Source organism: Garra rufa, chromosome 12, assembly GCF_049309525.1.
Source record: "Garra rufa chromosome 12, GarRuf1.0, whole genome shotgun sequence".
In the NCBI taxonomy this organism is placed as follows: Eukaryota; Metazoa; Chordata; class Actinopteri; order Cypriniformes; family Cyprinidae; genus Garra; species Garra rufa.
In genome coordinates, this window is record NC_133372.1 from 22,706,070 (window position 1) to 22,725,261 (window position 19,192).

General features: G+C 38.7%; 1 protein-coding gene across 1 annotated transcript in view; it reads left to right on the forward strand.

Annotated features, from left to right (window-relative positions):
* The window catches only part of crocc2 (ciliary rootlet coiled-coil, rootletin family member 2), a 72,967-nt gene that overhangs the window by 52,366 nt on the left and 1,409 nt on the right, over positions 1 to 19,192 (forward strand). The window contains exons 19-36 of the mRNA XM_073852409.1: positions 249 to 376; positions 725 to 894; positions 2,695 to 2,874; positions 3,065 to 3,199; positions 4,951 to 5,094; positions 6,627 to 6,865; positions 7,678 to 7,837; positions 8,785 to 8,952; positions 9,039 to 9,423; positions 9,609 to 9,760; positions 10,085 to 10,205; positions 10,340 to 10,503; positions 12,165 to 12,416; positions 12,506 to 12,694; positions 13,716 to 13,865; positions 16,002 to 16,202; positions 16,504 to 16,635; positions 18,997 to 19,176. Of these exons, the coding sequence (XP_073708510.1) occupies positions 249 to 376; positions 725 to 894; positions 2,695 to 2,874; positions 3,065 to 3,199; positions 4,951 to 5,094; positions 6,627 to 6,865; positions 7,678 to 7,837; positions 8,785 to 8,952; positions 9,039 to 9,423; positions 9,609 to 9,760; positions 10,085 to 10,205; positions 10,340 to 10,503; positions 12,165 to 12,416; positions 12,506 to 12,694; positions 13,716 to 13,865; positions 16,002 to 16,202; positions 16,504 to 16,635; positions 18,997 to 19,176 (3,250 nt within the window). The remainder of the gene's footprint in view (positions 1 to 248; positions 377 to 724; positions 895 to 2,694; positions 2,875 to 3,064; positions 3,200 to 4,950; positions 5,095 to 6,626; positions 6,866 to 7,677; positions 7,838 to 8,784; positions 8,953 to 9,038; positions 9,424 to 9,608; positions 9,761 to 10,084; positions 10,206 to 10,339; positions 10,504 to 12,164; positions 12,417 to 12,505; positions 12,695 to 13,715; positions 13,866 to 16,001; positions 16,203 to 16,503; positions 16,636 to 18,996; positions 19,177 to 19,192) is intronic.

Consider the following 19,192-nt stretch of genomic DNA (forward strand, 5'->3'; position numbering starts at 1 on the left):
AAGTTTTTTTGAGTAATTATCAATTGGGCCTTTTCAATCATGTAACTCTTCCTAGTTTCACTAAGTCTTTTCTGTGAAAGAATCACCGTGAGGTTAATCCTGTGTTTTGCTCTGTAAATCATCTCCAGAACATCTCATCTGTCTTGAATGATGTTAGCTAAAGAAACAACCATTTAAAGATGTTCATTAGCTTCACAAAACACAACCTATTTTTCTTTGTGTTCTCTCTTCCTTTTTCTTTTGCTCAGGGCTGAGAGAGAGTCTCTAGAGTCAGGCCTGTTGGACAGGCAGGAACTGGCCTCGATGCTGGAGACCGACCGGGCTAGGCTAGAGGGAGAGAACGCTAGTCTACAGCAGGCTAACGAGACTTTGACGCGTGAGTGTCTCTTCAGGGAGCCTCTATTTCTCTCTCGTTGACTTGGCCGAGCTCACTAGCTAGTGGGCCCCAGCTACAGTCCACAAGAGGCCTATATTTTAGCCCAGAACTGGGGAACAGCTGAGGGGTCAGCCGAGGTTCTCTCTAGAGCTTAACAAAGTCCCCTCACAGATAGCATCCACACTGTACTATTTATGTGCTGGTGCTGTCACTATATATTGTGTAATGATGATTCCAAAGAGCATTATAATTTCATGTTTCCAGCATGTTGGAGCTCAGTGTGTCCCTAATGTATATTTTCATTACAAAGCATGTGTATATACAGTACTTGCTATTTTCTATGCACAGGTGAGCTGTCTAATGTTCACAGCGAACTAGAGCAGCAAATGTCCCGGGCTTTGCAGGAGAAACAGGCTTTAGAGTTAAAGCTTGCTCAGGTTGAGAGAAACGCACAGCAAACCCTCATTACAACACAGCAAAGCCATCAGGAACAACTGCATACTGAGCGAAAGCACAAGGTATCACTGAAATTTTGAGAAAAAGGTACTGTCCCAAATTACACACTTGCTTGTTTTCCCTGGTAACCACAGTACACAAAGTAGACCAGCACCTTTTTGAATTTTAATCCTTATATTCAGCCATACTTTGTCTTCCCAAAGAGCTCTTAATATCATAATTAAGACTTTCCTGTACAATTTAAGTTTTTATGGCCTTAAATTTGTTTTAACAACTAAATTTAAGACTTTTTAAGGACCTGTGGAAACCTGCAGTATTTGGGAAAGAGCCATAAATTGAACTGCTACAGTGTCTTGCGAAAATATTCATACCCCTTCTTTTTTTCACGTTTTGTTATGTTGCAGCCTTATGTTAAACTGCTTTAAATTACTTTTTCCCACATCAATCTACACTCCATACACCATAATGACAAAGCACAAAACAAAGAATTGTAACATTGCAAATTTATTAGAAATAAAAAACTGAAATGATTCCATTGCATAAGTATTCATACTCCTTTCAGGGACACTTGGAATTTAGCTTAGGAGCATTCATATTGCTTGTAGATGTCAGAACCTGAGGTCAAAATAACTGCCTACAGAGCTCAGAAACAGGCTTGTGTCAAGGCACAGATCTGGGGAAGAGTTAAAAAAAATTCTGCTGCATTAAAGGTTCACAGAAGCATGTAGCCTTTATTATCCATAATGGAAGATGTTTGGAACAACTAGGACTGTTCCTTGAACTAGCTTCCTGGCCAAACTGAGCAGCTGATGGAGAAGGGGCCTGGTTAAACTAATGACCAAGAAGCTGATGGTCACTCTAGTTGAGCTCCATGATCATATATGCAGATGGAAGAAACTTACAGAAGGACAAACATCACTGCAACACTCTACCAATCCGGTCTTTATGGCGGTGTGGCCAAACTCAATCCTCTCTTCAGTGAAGACACATGAAAACCCACTTGAAATTTTTCTGCTGAACCTCAATTCCAAGCATCATGTCTGAAGGAAACCAAGCACTACTCATCACCTGCAGAGTACCATCCCAAAAGTAAAGTGTGCTTGTAGCAGCCTCATGCTGTGGGGCTGTTTTTCAGCGGCAGGGTCTAAGAGACTCTTCAGAGTAGAAGAAAAAGCTCAATGCACCAAAATATTGAGATGAATATTGAAAACCCAGTCCAGAGCATTCAGAACCTCAGACTGGGTAGAAGGTTCAGGTTCCAACAGGACAGTGACCCTAAGCACACAGCAAGAGTGGCTTATGAAAATGTCTGCCAGATCCCATCCAAACTGACAGATCTTGCGAGGTGAAAAGGTGAGGAGAGGAATGGCAGATAATTGCCAAATGCAGATGTGCAAAGCTTGTTGGATCATCCCAAGAAGACTTGAGGCTGCAAAGGTGCCTCAGCTAAGAACCAAGGAAAGGGTATGAATACTTATGCAATGTACTTATTTCTTTTTTTTTTTTTTTTTAATATATTAACAAAGTTGTGACAATTCTGTTTTTGCTTTGTCATAATGGTGTATGGGGTGTAAACTGATGTGGGAAAAAGTAATTTAAAGCAGTTTAAAACATAAGGCTGCAACATAAAAAACAACAACAACAAAAATGAGGCACTGTATACCTAGCAATACTCAGCAAACAGTTCAGTATTCATTGTGTGTTTATTTCAGACATGTTTACTGCCATAGATTTAGGACTATCAGAGAAGTTCTGGCTGAAGATGTAATTGAATTGCAATAACCCTAAACTGTAAAACTCTCCTGTGGTTCAAGCGAGTACTTGGATGCTTATAACACATGCACCTGTCTTGTGTATCTCAGGAGCGCATGCGTGCAGAGTTGTGTGCACAGAGGGAGCAGGCAGAGTCGCAGCTGCGGGCTGAGTGCGAGGAGCTGCGCATGCAGAGTCGCAGAGTTCAGCAACAGCTGCAGGAAGAACTGGCCAAGCTGCAGCAGCACTGTACAGAATCCCTGCTGCAGGCCGAAAGCCATAAACAGCAGGTGTGTGTGTATTTGTGTCTCAGAGGAGCACAGTCAAAACCTTTTGACAACTTCCTTTCGATCTGATCAAAAGGCGTGTCTGTTGCCCCATATAGCCTTAAACCATCTGCAGTCAAAATATAAGGCAGATGGCATCACTGTGAGTTGCTTCTACTGCATTAACTCTGAGTTGGCTGTGTTTGATTGGCAGCTTCTATCTGAGAAGGAGGCAGAGAAGGCTACTCTTACAGAGCGCATAATCACCCTCGAGCGTGACATAGAGACAGCTGTCCTTGAAAAGGATCGTATGCGTAGAGATTTCCTGAGCAAACAGGAGCAGGACAAGGTATAATAAATCTAAATATGTCTGTGGATCATGTTTTGTCCCAATTAAGAATAAATGTTTAAGAGTGTTCATTCACACATTTATTGAACTTGACATTAAAGGATTTGTTCTCTCCTTAATTAAAATTCGTGATAATTTACTCAACCCAAAATGTTCCAAAATGTTCATGTCTTTCTTTCTTCAGTCGAAAAGAAATAAAGGTTTTTGAGAAAAACATTCCAGGATTTTTCTCCATTGGTGGACTTCAGTGGGGATCAACGGGTTGAAGCTCTAAACTGCAGTTTCAATGCAGCTTCGAAGGGCTCTGCTCGATCCTAGCTGAAGAATAAGGGACTTGTTTAGCAAAAGATCTGTCATTTTCTAAAAAAATAAAAATGTATATACATCTTATTTTCTCTTCCAACTTCAAAATCGTCTGACATTGTTGTTTTACCTTTTTTTGTAAGGAGCGTTTGACTTTCTTTACACATTTCCTTTGTAAACACTGGGTCAGTACTTCCACCTATGTCACACATGACCCTTCCAATGTAACTATGCAATGCAAGAAGTCATGGATAGAAGATGGAAGATGAGCATATGGAAAAGAAAATTATGGATTGTTTTGCTAGATAAGACCCTTATTCCTTGACTGAGATTGTGTAGAGCCCTTTGAAGCTGCATTAAAAAACTGCAATTTGGACCTTCAACACACTGATTCCCATTTAAGTCCATTATATGGAGAAAAAATAAGGAATGTTTTCCTCAAAAACTTTTTTTTTTTTTTAAATGATGAAAGAAAGACATGAACATCTTGGATGACATGGGAATGAGTAAATTTGAAGGAAATTTCAATTCTGGAGTAAACTATTTTAAAATCTATTTTTAAAAACTTTAAAATCTAAAATCTACATATATTCACACTGGTCCATACCAGAGCAACCAGCAAACTGAGAAAATAAACAATTTCTTTATTGGTAATTTGCATTTCTGTGGTAAAGTTAAATCACTGAAAAGTGAAAAAGAGTTCTTTGTAAGAATAAGTTCATAAAGTGCAAGGAAAATTGTTTCATTATTTAATTTGAATTGAATTACTAAATTGAAATTCTGTGTTCACATCCACTTGTTTGTTTTTATGCAGTTTGAGAAATATAAATTATATATGTGACCCTAGACCCTAAAACCAGCCATAAGGGTTAATGTTTTTGAATAAATAAGTTTTAATTAATGTATGGTTTGTAAGGATAGGACAATATTTGGTCGAGATACAACTATTTGAAAATCTGTAACCTGAGGTATGCCAAAAAATCAAAATATTGAGGAGAAAATCGCCTTTAAAATTGTCCAAATGAAGTTCTTAGCAATGCATATTACTTAACAAAAAATTAAGTTTTGATATATTTACAGTAGGAAATTTACAAAATATTTTAAAAGAACATGATCTTTACTTAATATCCTTATGATTTTGGCATAAAAGAAAAAACAATAATTTTTACCCATATGTATTGTTGGCTATTGCTACAAATATACCCTTGCTACTTATGACAGTTTTGTGGACCAAGGTCACATATTATGATTATTTAATGTTATGGCCAGAAAAATGCTAAACTGCAAAAGTTAAAAATTCTGTACTAATTTTTATTTATTTTTTTTGCTGTAAAAGGAACTAAAGGAACTTGTTAACTATATCCTGAGTAAATTTGTTTATCAACTGACAGCCCTAACTTCACGTGCCACATTATTATATTCATTTTGTCTCTCCTTCTCTCTTATAGGACACAGTTTTAGGCTTGCAGGCAGAGCTTCAGGATCTACGGTCCCGTTTCGAGGAGTCTCTTAGTTCCCGTGAAGTTTCAGAACGCAGCTTAAACAACCAGATCAGAGAGCTTTCTATGCAGAGGCAGGAGGCTCAGCAAGAGGTGACACAACCCAAGACTATCCATTCCAGTTGTTCAGTCACAGAAACAAATTTATCATCCAGAACACAAAAAAGTCTATAACTCATTTGTGTCGGTGCCAAATAACCAATGTCATATAAGTTAGAAGGTGAGTTAGTTAGTGTTGGGCCTTGAGGCAATATAGGGCCTGTTGGAGTCCAACTTTTACCTACCAGAGGCAGTCTTGGGGAGCAGCATTTACCACACACTCATATTGAACTTGGCATTGGTTAATGTGTATTGAGCATGCTCCAGGTGCCACCAGTTTGACTGGTCAGCAGACATGTTTGTGCTTGTATTCGTGTGTGTACACTTCTACTTGTCAACCTCAAGGTCAGCCTTTGGAATTGACCTCCGCACATACCTCAGGCCACAGATTCAGTTAAAACTACTCACCAAGATGGATTCTCCCCTCCCGTTTGATTATTTTCACTAATCCTCCTCTAGCTTGCCCTGGTCAGACAATGACAAACCACCAGTGGTGAAAGGGAACGATAAAAGCCAGCAGGGGAGTGAAAAGCAAAGCCTCTTTCTATGATATGAAAAGGAAAAGTTGCAGTCAGAAATAAGCAGGTGCTCAGAAGTTTATTTTTTCTTGTACTGTAATGAAAGTTGTCTTCATGGAAACACCGCCCCCAACTCAACTTAAACAAAGGCCATCTCTGACCCACTGTCCTACTAACCCAACCCCCCTATCAATGAATTAAACCAGTGTGGGCTTGGCATGGGCTTATTTCTTTTACATCAAGATTTATGAGAAGAAAACATCTTGTGTGGCCCAGTGAACTTAAACACACACATAAACACACACACATATTTCCTTTTAACTCACCAGCATCTACACACGCTTGTACACACCGCTGATGTTTCTCATCATCGCTGCTGTGTGTGGCAGTCTTTGGAGCCTGTCCTGTCTTTCTCTGTTTTTCTTCTCCCTCTTTCTCTCTGCATTCTGGCTGCATTTTGGGGAAAAAAATGCACCGTAAAATGATTAGCTGTAGCCAAGCAATTACCAGAATGTGGGTCATATTCCTGTGTGTTTACATGGGCGAGGAGTTTCACCCTGAGCATATCTGATGAAGGTTTTCGAAAATTTGAACCATTTCACATGCACTTAAAACACATTTTAAGTGCAAATGAGAATGTGCCCTGAAATCCGGCGTTGAAAGGAGGGCAGAACTCTTTGGATGAGTCTGATGCTCACATGCTTTGAGAAGCTGAATGGAACAAGGCAGTGGAATTTTACTAATAAGCTGTGTTTCCATTTCATTCATCTCATGGAAAATAAAGTTGAATTGTCCTCAGCATAACCATGCCACGTAAGGAATATGACTGTTAGAAATCTTCACTCCCTCTGTGGTGTCACATCACTGCACTTGAGTGATTTAAATTGACTTGATTTTAGATAGATAAAGTTACACCAGTGCACTCAAACCATGACCCATCACTCCATTTGTATTTACAGAATCATCTGGTTTCATTTAATCTTTTCCTGTCATCTCTGTGTCTTTCAGGTGGAGCGTTTGAGAAGGGAACTAAGTGAGGTAGAGGAGAGTAGGGATTCTGGCCGTAAGGAACTGATCGAGGCCCACCGAGAGCTGAGGGAGTGTTTACAGGACAGGGACACCCATCGGCGTGAGGGCTTGGAACTGAAGAGAGCTTTAGGAGATGTTGTGAGAGAGAAAGAGGCCATCCAGACTTCCAATCATGAACTTCGAACAGCTGTGAAGAGAGCCGAATTTGAAAACAACAGGTTTAACATAATAGACTTGATATCTTTTGTATGTACAGTGCCTTGCGAAAGTATTCTTACCCCTTCTTTTTTTCATGTTATGTTGGTGCCTTATTCAACCGTTTTAAATTACTTACTTCATATATTTATTAAAAATAAAAAAAAACTGATATAAGTATATTGCATAAGTATTCATACCCTTAACTCAGTACTTAGCTGAAGCACCTTTACGGTTTGTATAGGGTCTGGCAGACATTTTCAGGTTACTCCAGAAATGTTTGATTGGGTTCAAGCTCAGGCTCTGGCTGGGCCACTCAAGGACATTCATAGAGTTTTCTATAAGCCACTCTTTTTTTCTGAACTCTTCCCCAGATCTGTGCCTTGACACAATCCTGTCTCTGAGCTTTATAGGCAGTTTTTTTTTTTTTTACCTCAGGGCTTGGTTTTTGCTCTGATATGCATTTTCAGCTGTTAGACCTTTTATTAAGATGTGTGTCCAAATCATACCCATTCAATTGAAGTATAGTAACATCTTCAAGCAATATGAATGCAACTGGGGTAAATTTAAGTTGTCCCAGATAAGTATGAATACTTATTCAATGGAATCATTTAAGTTTTTTATTTTTAATACATTTGCAAATATGTTAAAAACCTGTTTTTTGCTTTGCCATTATGGTGTATGGACTGTAAAGCAGTTTAACATAACAAAATGTATGAATACTTTCGCAATATATTTTTGCGGATATCAAACATTCTCTTTAAGGCCCAGTTTCTTTATGTAACAAGCTTCATTAAACATGTAGTAATCTTCCATTATTTTCTTTTTTTATCAGTTTGAAGCGAGTGGGAGAAGAAAAGGATCAGAGGCTGACAGTGTTAGAAGAATGTAAATCCTCCCTCCAGCAGGAGGCACTGAAGCTAAGAACCAACATGCGTGAGCTTGAGAAATCTCGCTTGCAGGCACGCAGAGAACTGCAGGAACTGCGCAGACAGGTCAGGGCCCAAGAATTTAAAGTTTTTTCTTTCATAGTCAGTGCCTTAAAGGATTAGGTCACTCTAGAATTAATAATTTACTAACCCCTATGTCATCCAAGATGTTCATGTCTTTCTATCTTAAGTCGAAAAAAATGTAAGGTTTTTGAGGAAAACATGCCAGGATTTTTCTCCATATAATGGATTTCAATGGGGATCAACAGGTTGAAGGTCAAATGCAGCTTTAAAGGGCTCTACACAATCCCATCTGAGGAATAAAGGTCTTATCTAGCAAAACAATCAGTCAACAAATATATTTTTTAACCACAAATGCTCATCTTGCACTAGCTCAACTTCATGCATTCCGTAGTAATGTTGAAAAGCTCACAGGTGACGTAGGCGAAAGTACTGTCCCAGTGTTTACAAAGCGAAAAAGGTAAAAGGTAAAACAATGTCAGATGGTTTTGAAGTTGGAGGAGAAAATTAGATGTTTTTCGCCCTACACAGACGAAAAACGAACCACATGTGACCTTTCAAACGTTATTACATAATGCGTGAAGTCCCAGACACAGAGCTGGTGCAAGAGCAGCATTTCTAGATAAAAATTATATACATTTTAATTTTGGGGGGGAAAATGGTTGATGGTTTTGCTAGATGAGACCCTTAATTCTTTCGGCTAGGATCGTGTAGAGATCTTCAAAGCTGCATTGAAACATTAGTAATGAAGAACATCTTGGATGAAATGGGGATGAGTACATTATCAAGAAATTTTAATTTAGGAGTGACCTAATCCTTTATATCAGGACATCGACATTTTTCAGGTCGATTTGTTGTTTGTCTGGCCATACACACATGCAATGTATTACCAAGTCTACAGTGCATCCTCTTCTTCATAGAAATCAGCTGTTTAGATTTTTGTATAGACTGCAACCGTTTTTGTAAAATAAAAGAAGCATGTGTCTGAGTAGGTGAAGACATTAGAGGGTCAGTGCACTCAACAAGGACAAGAGTTGAGTGACATGCAGGCCAGACTGACCCAGGAAGAGCATAGAGAAGAGGAAATGAGAAAGGAGACCTTTACTCTCAGACAAAGAGTCCTGGAAAGTGATGCTGGCAGAGAGGCAGCTCTGAAGGAGGTACAACACGCACTGAGAAAATACTGAATCCACACACACATGCAGTAACACATTTAAACTTGGAACGGGTCTGTTTGTGTGAAAAGGCTGCAGGCTTGCAGCGGCGTGTAGCGGAACTGGAAGAAGCGCAGCGCCAGGAAAAAGAGTTGCAGCAACAACGGGATGCCATTCTTCAGGAGAGCCAAGTGAAGCAGCGTGAGGAGGTTGCTCGTTTAGAGGGGGCACTGCAGGAAGCCCAGGCCCAGCTCAGGGAGCTTGGGCTGAAGGTGAGTCTAGCAGAGGCACGGGCCCAAGGGCTGGAAGAGCAGCTGGGACAGAACGACGCCATACAGAGAGATCTTGAGCACAGGTTGAATGTTCTCAGTTCTACCCTGAGGCGTACACTTGGAAGCGGACGTGGAAGACGTTCCCCTGCACCCGGGGAACGCGGACGGAGTCCCTCACCATGGAGAACTCGATCACCTGTGAAAGGTATAGCATTCTCAGTCCAATAATGAGGGTCTCTGTAGCAAAGGTTAGATAAAGGTCAAGAAGAAGATCACCATTCTTATATTACAAAGGATTCTTTTCTTTAAATCTAAAGGTTATGAAACAATGTGCTGCTCTAACTTACATGGTGAGAAGAATTAAATTAAAACGTTTGTGTATACCCTCAGGTGAAACCATGTCAGATGAGCCTGGGGTGAATGGATTGCTGGTGTGTTCTTTGTCCCCCTCCCGCGGAGAGGATGGAGAACTGGATTTGGACTCAGTTCATGTGTTGCTCCGTAGTTTCCAGCAAGAGCTCAGGGACACACAGAGAGAGCGGGTACCTGACACCTCTACATTGCCACAAAGGCATCATAAAAGTAGTCTACCCAGCTATGCTTTAAGAAATATGCTAGACTTCCCCTTCAGTGAGCTGTTAACTGCTGCGACTGAATTATTAAATCAGAACTGAGTCGAACTTGGGAAACAAATCAGATTTGTGGGGTGGTTTTTATGAACTGGATTAACCGATTCTTTGAAAAGATCCAACTTAAAAAAAATAATTTGAACTCATATGAACATGCCAAGGAGAGCTAGGAAAGATTTTTAGAGAATATTGACTTAAATTTAGTTTTGTTCTTTCTCTCTGATTGTGTGATTGTAGGACGAGGCCCAAGCACAGGTGCACAATGTCAGCAAGCAGGTAGAAAGCCTGCAAGCCAGTCAAGAGAGAAGCAACACTCGTATACAGATGCTGAAACAATCTATCAGAGAGCTGGAGGAGGGTGAGAGTGTTTTCTAGCCTGAAACTTAGGTACACACTACTCAGTGATGATGACCAGTTTGTGGCTCTGTTTTTGATTATCATGGATGTAATTGTGTGTGTGTGTGTGTGTGTGTGTGTGTGTGTGTTTGCCAGGAAAGCGTGAGCTGGCCAAGCATTTAGAGGGGACACAAGCATCACTCGCCTTACGGGATGAGGCGGTTCAACGTGGGGAATTACAGAATAGGATTATGAGTGAGGAGTTAGCCAAAATGAAGAACAGCCAACAGATAACTGAAGCAGAGGCCAAAGCACTTCAGGTTAACACTCTACACTAACACAAAAGATTGAGTGCAACAGTGTTCAGCCACTTTTCAGGATAGGAGTTAAACACTACAATTTGTACCAATTTTGTTATGTTGCTGCTTTATGTTAAACTGCTTTAAATGACTTTTTCCCACATCATTCTACACTCGATACACCATAATGGTAAAGCCAATGATTCCATTGCATAAGTATTATATCTGGGACAGTAGATGTAACTACACTTCGAGTGAAGTTAACCCGTGGCAAATTTAATTAAATGATTATGATTTGGAAAGACAAACACCTCAATAAAAGGTCTAACATCCGAAAATCCATATCAGAGCAAAAACCAAGCCCTGAGGTAAAAAAAAAAACTGCCTGTAGAGCTCAAAAACAGGATTGCATCAAGCCACAGTCCTGGGAAAGAGTTCAGAAAGAAATCTGCTGCATTGAAGGTTCACAGAAGCATGTAGTCTCCGTTACTCTGAATGGAAGACGTTTGAAATAACTAGGACTCTTCCTAGAGTTGGCTTTCTGGCCAAACTGAGCAATTGATGGAGATTTGGTTAGAGTGGTGACCAAGAAGCTGATGGTCACGCTAGTTGAGCTCCATGATCATATGTGGAGATAGGAGAAACCTACAGAAGGAAAAACATCACTGCAACACTCCACCGATCTGGGGTTTATGGTGGTGTGGCAAGACTCAATCCTCTCCTCAGTGAAGACACATGAAAACACACTTGGCATTTGCAAAAAAGCATCTAAAGGAGGACCCTCAGACTGTGAGAAACAAGTTTTTCTGGTCTGATGAACCTCATTTCCAAGCATCATGTATGGAGGAAACCAAGCACTGCTCATCACCTGGAGGGTACCATCCTAAAAGTAAAGTGTGGTGGTAGCAGCCTAATGTTGTGGGGCTGTTTTTCAGCAGCCAGGACTGAGGGACTCATCGGAGTAGAAGAAAAGCTCAATGCTCCAAAATATTAATGAAGTGAAAATGCCTTAATGAAAACCCAGTCCAGACATTCAGAACCTCAGACTGGGCAGAAGGTTCACCTTCCGACAGGACAATGACCCTAAGCACAAAACAAGAGTGGCTTATAGACAACTCTGTGAATGTCCTTGAGTGGAGCCTTGGCTTGAACCCAATCTCTGGAGAAACCTGAAAATGTGCATCTGTCCCCATTCAACCTGACAGAGCTTGAGAGGTGAAGAGGTCAGGGAAAGAATGGTAGATAATTACCAAATGCTGATGTGCAAAGCTTGTTGCATCATACCCAAAAAGACTTGAGGCTGTAAAGGTGCTTCAGCTAAGAGCTGAGTATGAATACTTATGCAATGTACTTATTTCAGTTTTTTGATTTTTAATATATTAACAGTAAAGTTGTGACAATTCTGTTTTTGCTTTGTCATAATGGTGTATGGACTTTAGACTGATGTGGAAAAAGCAGTTTAACATAAGGCTGCAACATAAAACATGAAAAAAAATGAAGGGGTATGAATACTTTTGCAAGGCACTGTATGTGTCATCATTAAAAATCTTTTGAGAAAAAAAGTTTTTAACTCTCTCACAGCACCACAGTCAGATATAACAAGCAAGAGTTATCAAGTGTTCATTGCAACTCTACAATAAATGCTAGTCACATTATCTGTATAAACATACTGCTGTATTCAGGAGAAGCTGGAGCGCTCCCAGGCCTCTGGGGAAAGTCTGGAGGCTGAGCGTCGCCGTATGAAGGAGACCTGCGAGGCCGCGGAAGCTCGAGCTGCCAGACTAGAACTCACACGCCGTGGGTTGGAGGGAGAGCTGCAGCGTGCCCAGCTCCGAGCCACAGAGACAGAGGCAGAGGTCAGCTCACTGCAGGAACGCCTCAGCAAACTCCGCAGAGAACTAGGAGACAGTGAAGAGCGTGCAGCTCTCCTGAAGGTGCGTGTAGGTTTGTGCTGTCTAAAAGGACATCAGTCATGTTTGAGCAGTATAATGTTGTTACATTCCACACTGTTGTTCCATTGTAGGTTGAAGGTGAGAGATTGGCAACTGCCTTGGCTCACACAGAACTGCAGGAGAGCCAGCTGAGGGAGCAACTTCAGGGCATGGCTGCATCCCTGAATGAGAGCAATGCTGCTACAGAAGCAGCACAGGATCAGGCAACGCAGCTGCAGCGAGCTCTTAAAGCTGGCGAACATGACCGGAAGATTCTGCAGGTCAGTATGGGTTTTTATAGCGTGCATAAGCCTTAGTAGGAGTTAAAGGGATAGTCCATCCAAAAATGAAGTTCTGTCATGTCGTTCTGAATTCGTAAGACCTTCATTCATCTTTGGAAGAGAATTAAGAGCTTCCTGAGCCTGCATAGACAGCAATGAAACTGACTCGTTCAAGGGCCAGAAAGGTAGTAAGAACATTGTTAAAATAGTCGATGAATGAAGGTCTTGCGGGTTTGGAACGAAATGAGGGTGAGTAATTAATAACAGAATTTTTGTTTTGGGGTAAACTATCCCTTTAACTGACCATACTACTAGCAATACACTTGCACCAAAAGTCCTACAACAGCAAAACAGAAGACAAGCTTAAACATGGAACTTAAAACATGTTTAAGCAAATTCTTTTTTAAGGCTTTATTAAAACACTGTCAATCATTTTCCTTCATCATGAACTCACAAACAACCCTATTAAGTTCATTGTGGTTCAGCCACAATCTGTTTTGATCTCAATTCACCTCAGTTCATGTACAGTTTTAATTGAAACCCTACAGATCATCTTACTACCATGGCCACAATGTGAAGTGATTTATGCTGTGGTTCTATAATGTTTCCAGATTTGGATTTTTTTTTTTTTTTGTATTTACCTTTGCTGCCGCCCGTTCCCTGAAGGTGCTGGGTGACGGTGCATTAAAACGCTGGACTGAACTCATTAATTTTCTCCAGCTCCTCTGGAGGGTTTTTAAGGCTTAGTATGAGTCTGTTTTAAAGATGCTGTACAAACAAAAACACTGCGCCCTCAGTGTAAATCTTTTTCAGTTTACTTGAGACCTGCCAGCTCTTGCCAATAAAAAGTGATCCAGGGGAAAAAACGAAAGAAAGAGTGGGGAAAAAGGATATAAAGACAGGACACTGGTAGTAGTGAGCAGAGCAACAGCCTCCTCATTAAAACTGTATGTGGGTGTGTGTGATTATGCATGTGTGGACTGATGCCTGTTCATATTTGTCTGTGTGTGTATGTGCACAGGAACGGTTGGATAAGACACGGGAGGCTCTGGCAAACTGTAGGAAGCAAAATCATGGCTTGAATGAGAGACTACAGATCCTGCAGAGAAGCCAGGAGGAGTCTGAACTCAGGGTCTCTGAACTGGACAAACAGACACGAGGCCTGCAGGAGGTTATGCACCCACACATACACTCTTACAGTTTACACAGTGTTTTAAAGGGTTAGTTCACCACAAATAAAAATTCTGTGATCATTTACTCACCCTCATGTCATTCCAAACCCATAAGACTTTCGTTCATCTTTATCTTCGAGGGAAGATATTTTTAATAAAATCTGAGAGGTTCCTGTCCCTCCAGTAAAAACGTACTACATTATAACTTGGTGCTTAGAAAGTTCATAAAGAGATGAGAAATGAAATCCACATGAATCAAGTGGTTCTTTTGAAGAGACATGTGAAAACAAACCTCATTGGTTCTCATGTGTCATACAACTATGGCTGAGCTTCTGTTTACCATATTTGATCTTCATTATGTTTGTAACAACATGAAGGTGAGTAACTGATGACAGAATTTCATTTTTGGTCTTTGGCACATGCATCAAACAAATCCTGGAAACATGTTTTGCATTTCAAACGACATAGGGTGGCAAAGTTGGCAAGGGAGTGCTGTCTTGCATATTTTTCTCTGTCTGTCAGTAGAAAACTGTAACCAAACAAAATTCAAATAAAATATAACCAAATACACAATCATAACCATGATGAATTGACAGATATAGAAGCCTCATTCCACCACTAAATAAAAAAATATATAAAAAGGTTATTGCGACTTTTTATCTCACAGTTTTGACTTTTTTTCACAGAATTGCACGATACAAACTCATAATTCTGACTTTTTTCTCAGAACTGTGAGATATAAACTCGCCATTCTGAGAAATAAAGAACTGCGAGATATGAACTCTTAATTCCGACTTTTTTTCTCAGAATTTCGTGATAGAAACTCACGATTGTGAGAAATAACTTGCAAATACGAGTTTGTATCTCACAATTCAGATTTTTTTTCTTGTAACTGCAAGTTTATATCTCGCATTTCTGACTTTTATTCAGAATTGTAAGATATAAACTCACAATTACGAGTTATACAGTCCAATTTTAGGAGGGAAAAAAGACATATGTTCTCTAAATTGCGAGTTTATATCTCACAATTCTGACTTAAATGTAAAATAAAGTAGCAATTCTGAGAAATAAAGTCTGAATTGCGAGATATAAACTTTCATTTCTGAGAAAAAAATATCCAATTTGCATGTTTATATCTCGCAATTCTGACTTTATAACTCGCAATTGCGAGTTTATATCTCTAATTTCTGAGAAAAAAGTCAGAATTGTGAGTTTTAATCACACAATTCTAAAAAAAAAAAGTAAAAAGCTGAAAAGTCGCAGTTACCTTTTTTATTTTGTATTCAGAGGCGAAAACGGGGTTCCATACAAACAGATTTGTTTTTATTTAAAAAATAATAATAAAATTGTAAACTCTTACACATGACACCATAATAAAAATTTCCTGATAATTTACTCACCCCCATGTCATCCAAGACGTTTAAGTCTTTCTTTCTTCAGCCTAAAAGAAATTAAGTTTTTTTTAATGAAAACCTTCCAGGATTGTTCTCCATATAGTGGACTTCAATGGTGCTCAACAGATTGAAGATTAAAGATGCAGTTTCAGTGCAGCTTCAAGAAGCTCTAAAGAATCCCAGCTGAGGAAAAAGGGTCTTATTTAGTAAAACGATTGGTCATTTTCTTAAAAAAAAATATATATATTTATACATTTTTTAACCATAAATGCTTGTCTTGTCTAACTCTGCAATGTGCATGAATACAATGTGCACTCTGGTTCAAGACAGGGTATGTCGAAAAAATTGTAATTTTTTTTTTTAGAAAAAAAAAGATCTTTTCACTAAATATGAGACCCTTATTACTTGGCTGGGATTATGTAGAGCTCTTTGAAACTGCATTTTTAACCTTCAATCAGTTAAGCACCATTGAAGTTCACTATATGGAGAGAAATCCTGTAATGCATTCCTAAAAAAAATGTATTTCTTTGTGAATTAAGAAAGAAAGAAATGAACATCTTGGATGACATGTGGGTGAGTAAATTATCAGGACATTTTTATTTTGGAAGTGAAGTAATCCTTTAACCAGACACAAACTCAGTGTTGTCTTTTCTTTGTTAATCTGAGTCTCTGCCCCAGACATGAAGCATTCTAGTCCAGAAAACCATGTTGATGTATTCTACATCTCTTCTAATTCACTAGGCGGTCAGACAGAGGCAAAAGGCTGAGCAGGAGGTGCAAGAGAGCTGTGTACACTTGCAGGGAGAAAAGGATCAACTTCAGGAGCAGGTGGCTACCCTGCAGACCACTGCACATCGGCTGCATGGAGAGAAAACTGAGCTTGAGAGGACACTGCTTCGTATGGAAAAAGACAGGTCCTCTCTAAAACGGACCCTGGAGAAGGTACAAGTCATGCTGTTATGAATAGCATTCACAGCCAAACATAATGACTTAAAAATAGCTTGTTGTTAATGTCATTGACTGTGATGTTTAATTTGTCTGTGCCCTTAACTACTCCTAGTATTATTGGTTGAGGTAAGTTTGCATGAGAGTTTGTTTGTGTGTTTGCTATTAACTTGTCAATCTTGTCTGTATAAGTGAAACATAAAAAGATCCTCCCACAAAATTATACAGCATGTGACAGTATATCACACCAGATTTCTATCCTTGATACATTTTGCATGCATACATGTGTTGTGTACAGGTAGAAAAGAATCGCCAAAGGAAGGAGGTGGAGGTACTGCATGGTGAGCGTGAGAGAGAACAGCAAGAACAAAAGATCCGAAATCTAGAGCAAGATTTAAGTGAGACGCAGGCCGAAATTCACACGCTACAGGTGATAAGAAATTCTCAAGAATATTATGAAGTTTGTAATACATGGATTAACATCACCTTTTGATATCTGATCATAATAATATAAATTGGTCATTTATCTGGAGTCCCTGGTACAATGGTGATTTAGTGTCACAGTAAAAAATACAAAAATTTAAGATTTGGAGATTAAAGTCATAATATTTAGAGAATAAAGTCAAAATTACGAGAATATCGTTGAAATACTATGAGAATAATGTCGAAATGTTTTGAGAATAAAGTCAAAATGTTTCGAGAATAAAGTTGAAATTGCAAGAATAAAGTAGAAATTTTTCCAAAAAGTTGTATTTACGAGAATAAAGTCAAAATGTTTAGAAAATAAAGTCGAAATTATGAGAATAAAATCTAAATATTTCGAAAATAAAGTCGAAATTAAAAAAAAAGTCAAAATGTTTCGAGAATAAAGTCAAAATATTTAGAAAATAAAGTCGAAATTACCAGAATAAAGTCTAAATGTTTCGAGAATAAAGTCTAAATATTAAAAAAATAAAGTCGAAACTTTTCGAAAATAAAGTCGAAATGTTTTGAGAATAAAGTCGGAATTTTTGAGAATAAAGTCGAAATATTTCGAAAATAAAGTCCAAATTATGAGAATAAAGTGAAAAAGTTTTGAGAATAAAGTCGAAACTCTGAGAGTAAAGTCGAAATGTTTCCAGAATAAAGTCAAAATTATGAGAAAAAATTTTAAATATTTCAAAAATAAAGTAAAAATTACGACAATATAGTCAACATTTTTTGAGAAAAAAGTCAAAATATTTTGAAAATAAAGTCGAAATTTCTAGAATAAAGTTGAAATGTTTTGAGAATAAAGTCAAAATATTTTGAAAATAAAGTCGAAATTCCTGGATTGAGAGCACGAGGAGACACTCCAAAGACTCAGCTTTCAAAATCAAAAGTTTTATAGCGAATTTAAGTTTTTAAATCTTAATCCAGGCCTTTGCTTCTGCAATATAGGCTATACTCTTAAAATATTATAACTTTAATTTCTATTATTTAACTTTCTTGAAACATTTTGACTTTATTCTCGAAACATTTCCTCTTTATTCTCGTAGTATTTCGACTTTATTCTCGTAATATTTGAACTTTACTTACATAATATTGAAACTTTATTCTCGAAATTTCAACTTTATTCTCAAAATATTATGACTTCAATCACAAAATATTTTGGCTTTATTCTCGTAATATTTCGACCTTATTCTCGTAATATGACTTTAATCTCGTAACCTTAGATTTTTTTTGTTTTAACGTGACACTTAAAACACTGTTGTACCCTGGAACACACTCCCAATTTGTCCAAAGTAAAAAAGATAAGCCCATTTAAAGTCTAATTGCTTTGAAAAGTATAGAAACACACCTTTTCTCAATAAGCTGCACAATTTGAGGTAATATGCATGTCTGTAGCCTGTGTGTATCCAGATTAATTCTCAGGATCAGGAGTTTATTTATTTACAGTGCCCTCCATTAATATTGGCACCCTTGGTAATAAATATAGTCTTGAGGTCAGAAAACCTTAAAAAATCAAACAGCCTCTACATCACCACATTTTGTTTAGGAGGGTTTCAAGAAAAATCCTCCTCACTCATCCAAAAACAAACTCTAGCATATTCAGTTGTAAGACACGGCTGGAACTTGAAACATGACTGCTTCTATGGTCAGATGAAACCAAAAAGAGCTTTTTGGCAACAAAGCTTTAATGTTGTGGGGCTATTTTTCTGCTGGAGGTCGTGGACATCTTGTTCAGATACATGGCATCATGGATTTTATCAAATACATCTGATAAAAAAAATCTAAACCTGCCTGCCTCCATTATATTCTTATAATGGGCTGTGGTTGGATCTTCCATCAGAATAATGATCCAAACAAACATCAAAATCAATACATTTAGATTTTTTGATGTGGCACTGAGCACAAAATGAAGTTTCTGGCATGGCCATCCTAGTTCCCTGACCTGAACCCTATAAAAAATGAGTGGAGTGTACTGAAGGAGCACCAACATGGAGCTGGGAATCTGAAAAATCTGAATCTAAATCTGAAAAAATTTGGTAAGAAGGAATGGTGTCTGATCTCTTGTTCTCCAAACTTATCAGGCATTATAGGAGAAAACTCAAAGCTGTTATCTTGGGAGAATGATGTTGCCATAATTGGGTGCCAATAATTGTGGCCAATGTGAACTAGAGAAAAACATTTATTTCATACTGAAATTTTCCCCTTATTTTCCACCAAGAGTGCCAATATTAATGGAGGGCACTGTATATAGAGGTTACTTCAGCTCTTTTTGTTTTTGTATTGGATTCGCCTGTAACAAGATGTTTTGTGTTCTTTGCAGTCACAGATCTCTATCTTGGAGCAGACTCACTCCCAGAGGCTCCTAGAAGTGACGGCTCGCCACAGGCAAGAGCTTGACCTGGAGACCGAGCGGATGAGGGACTCCCAGCAGCAGGCAGAGAAAGCACTGGAGGCCCGAGAGAAAGCTCACCGCCAGAGGGTCCACTGTTTGGAAGAACAGGTTTGAGAAAGCTTTA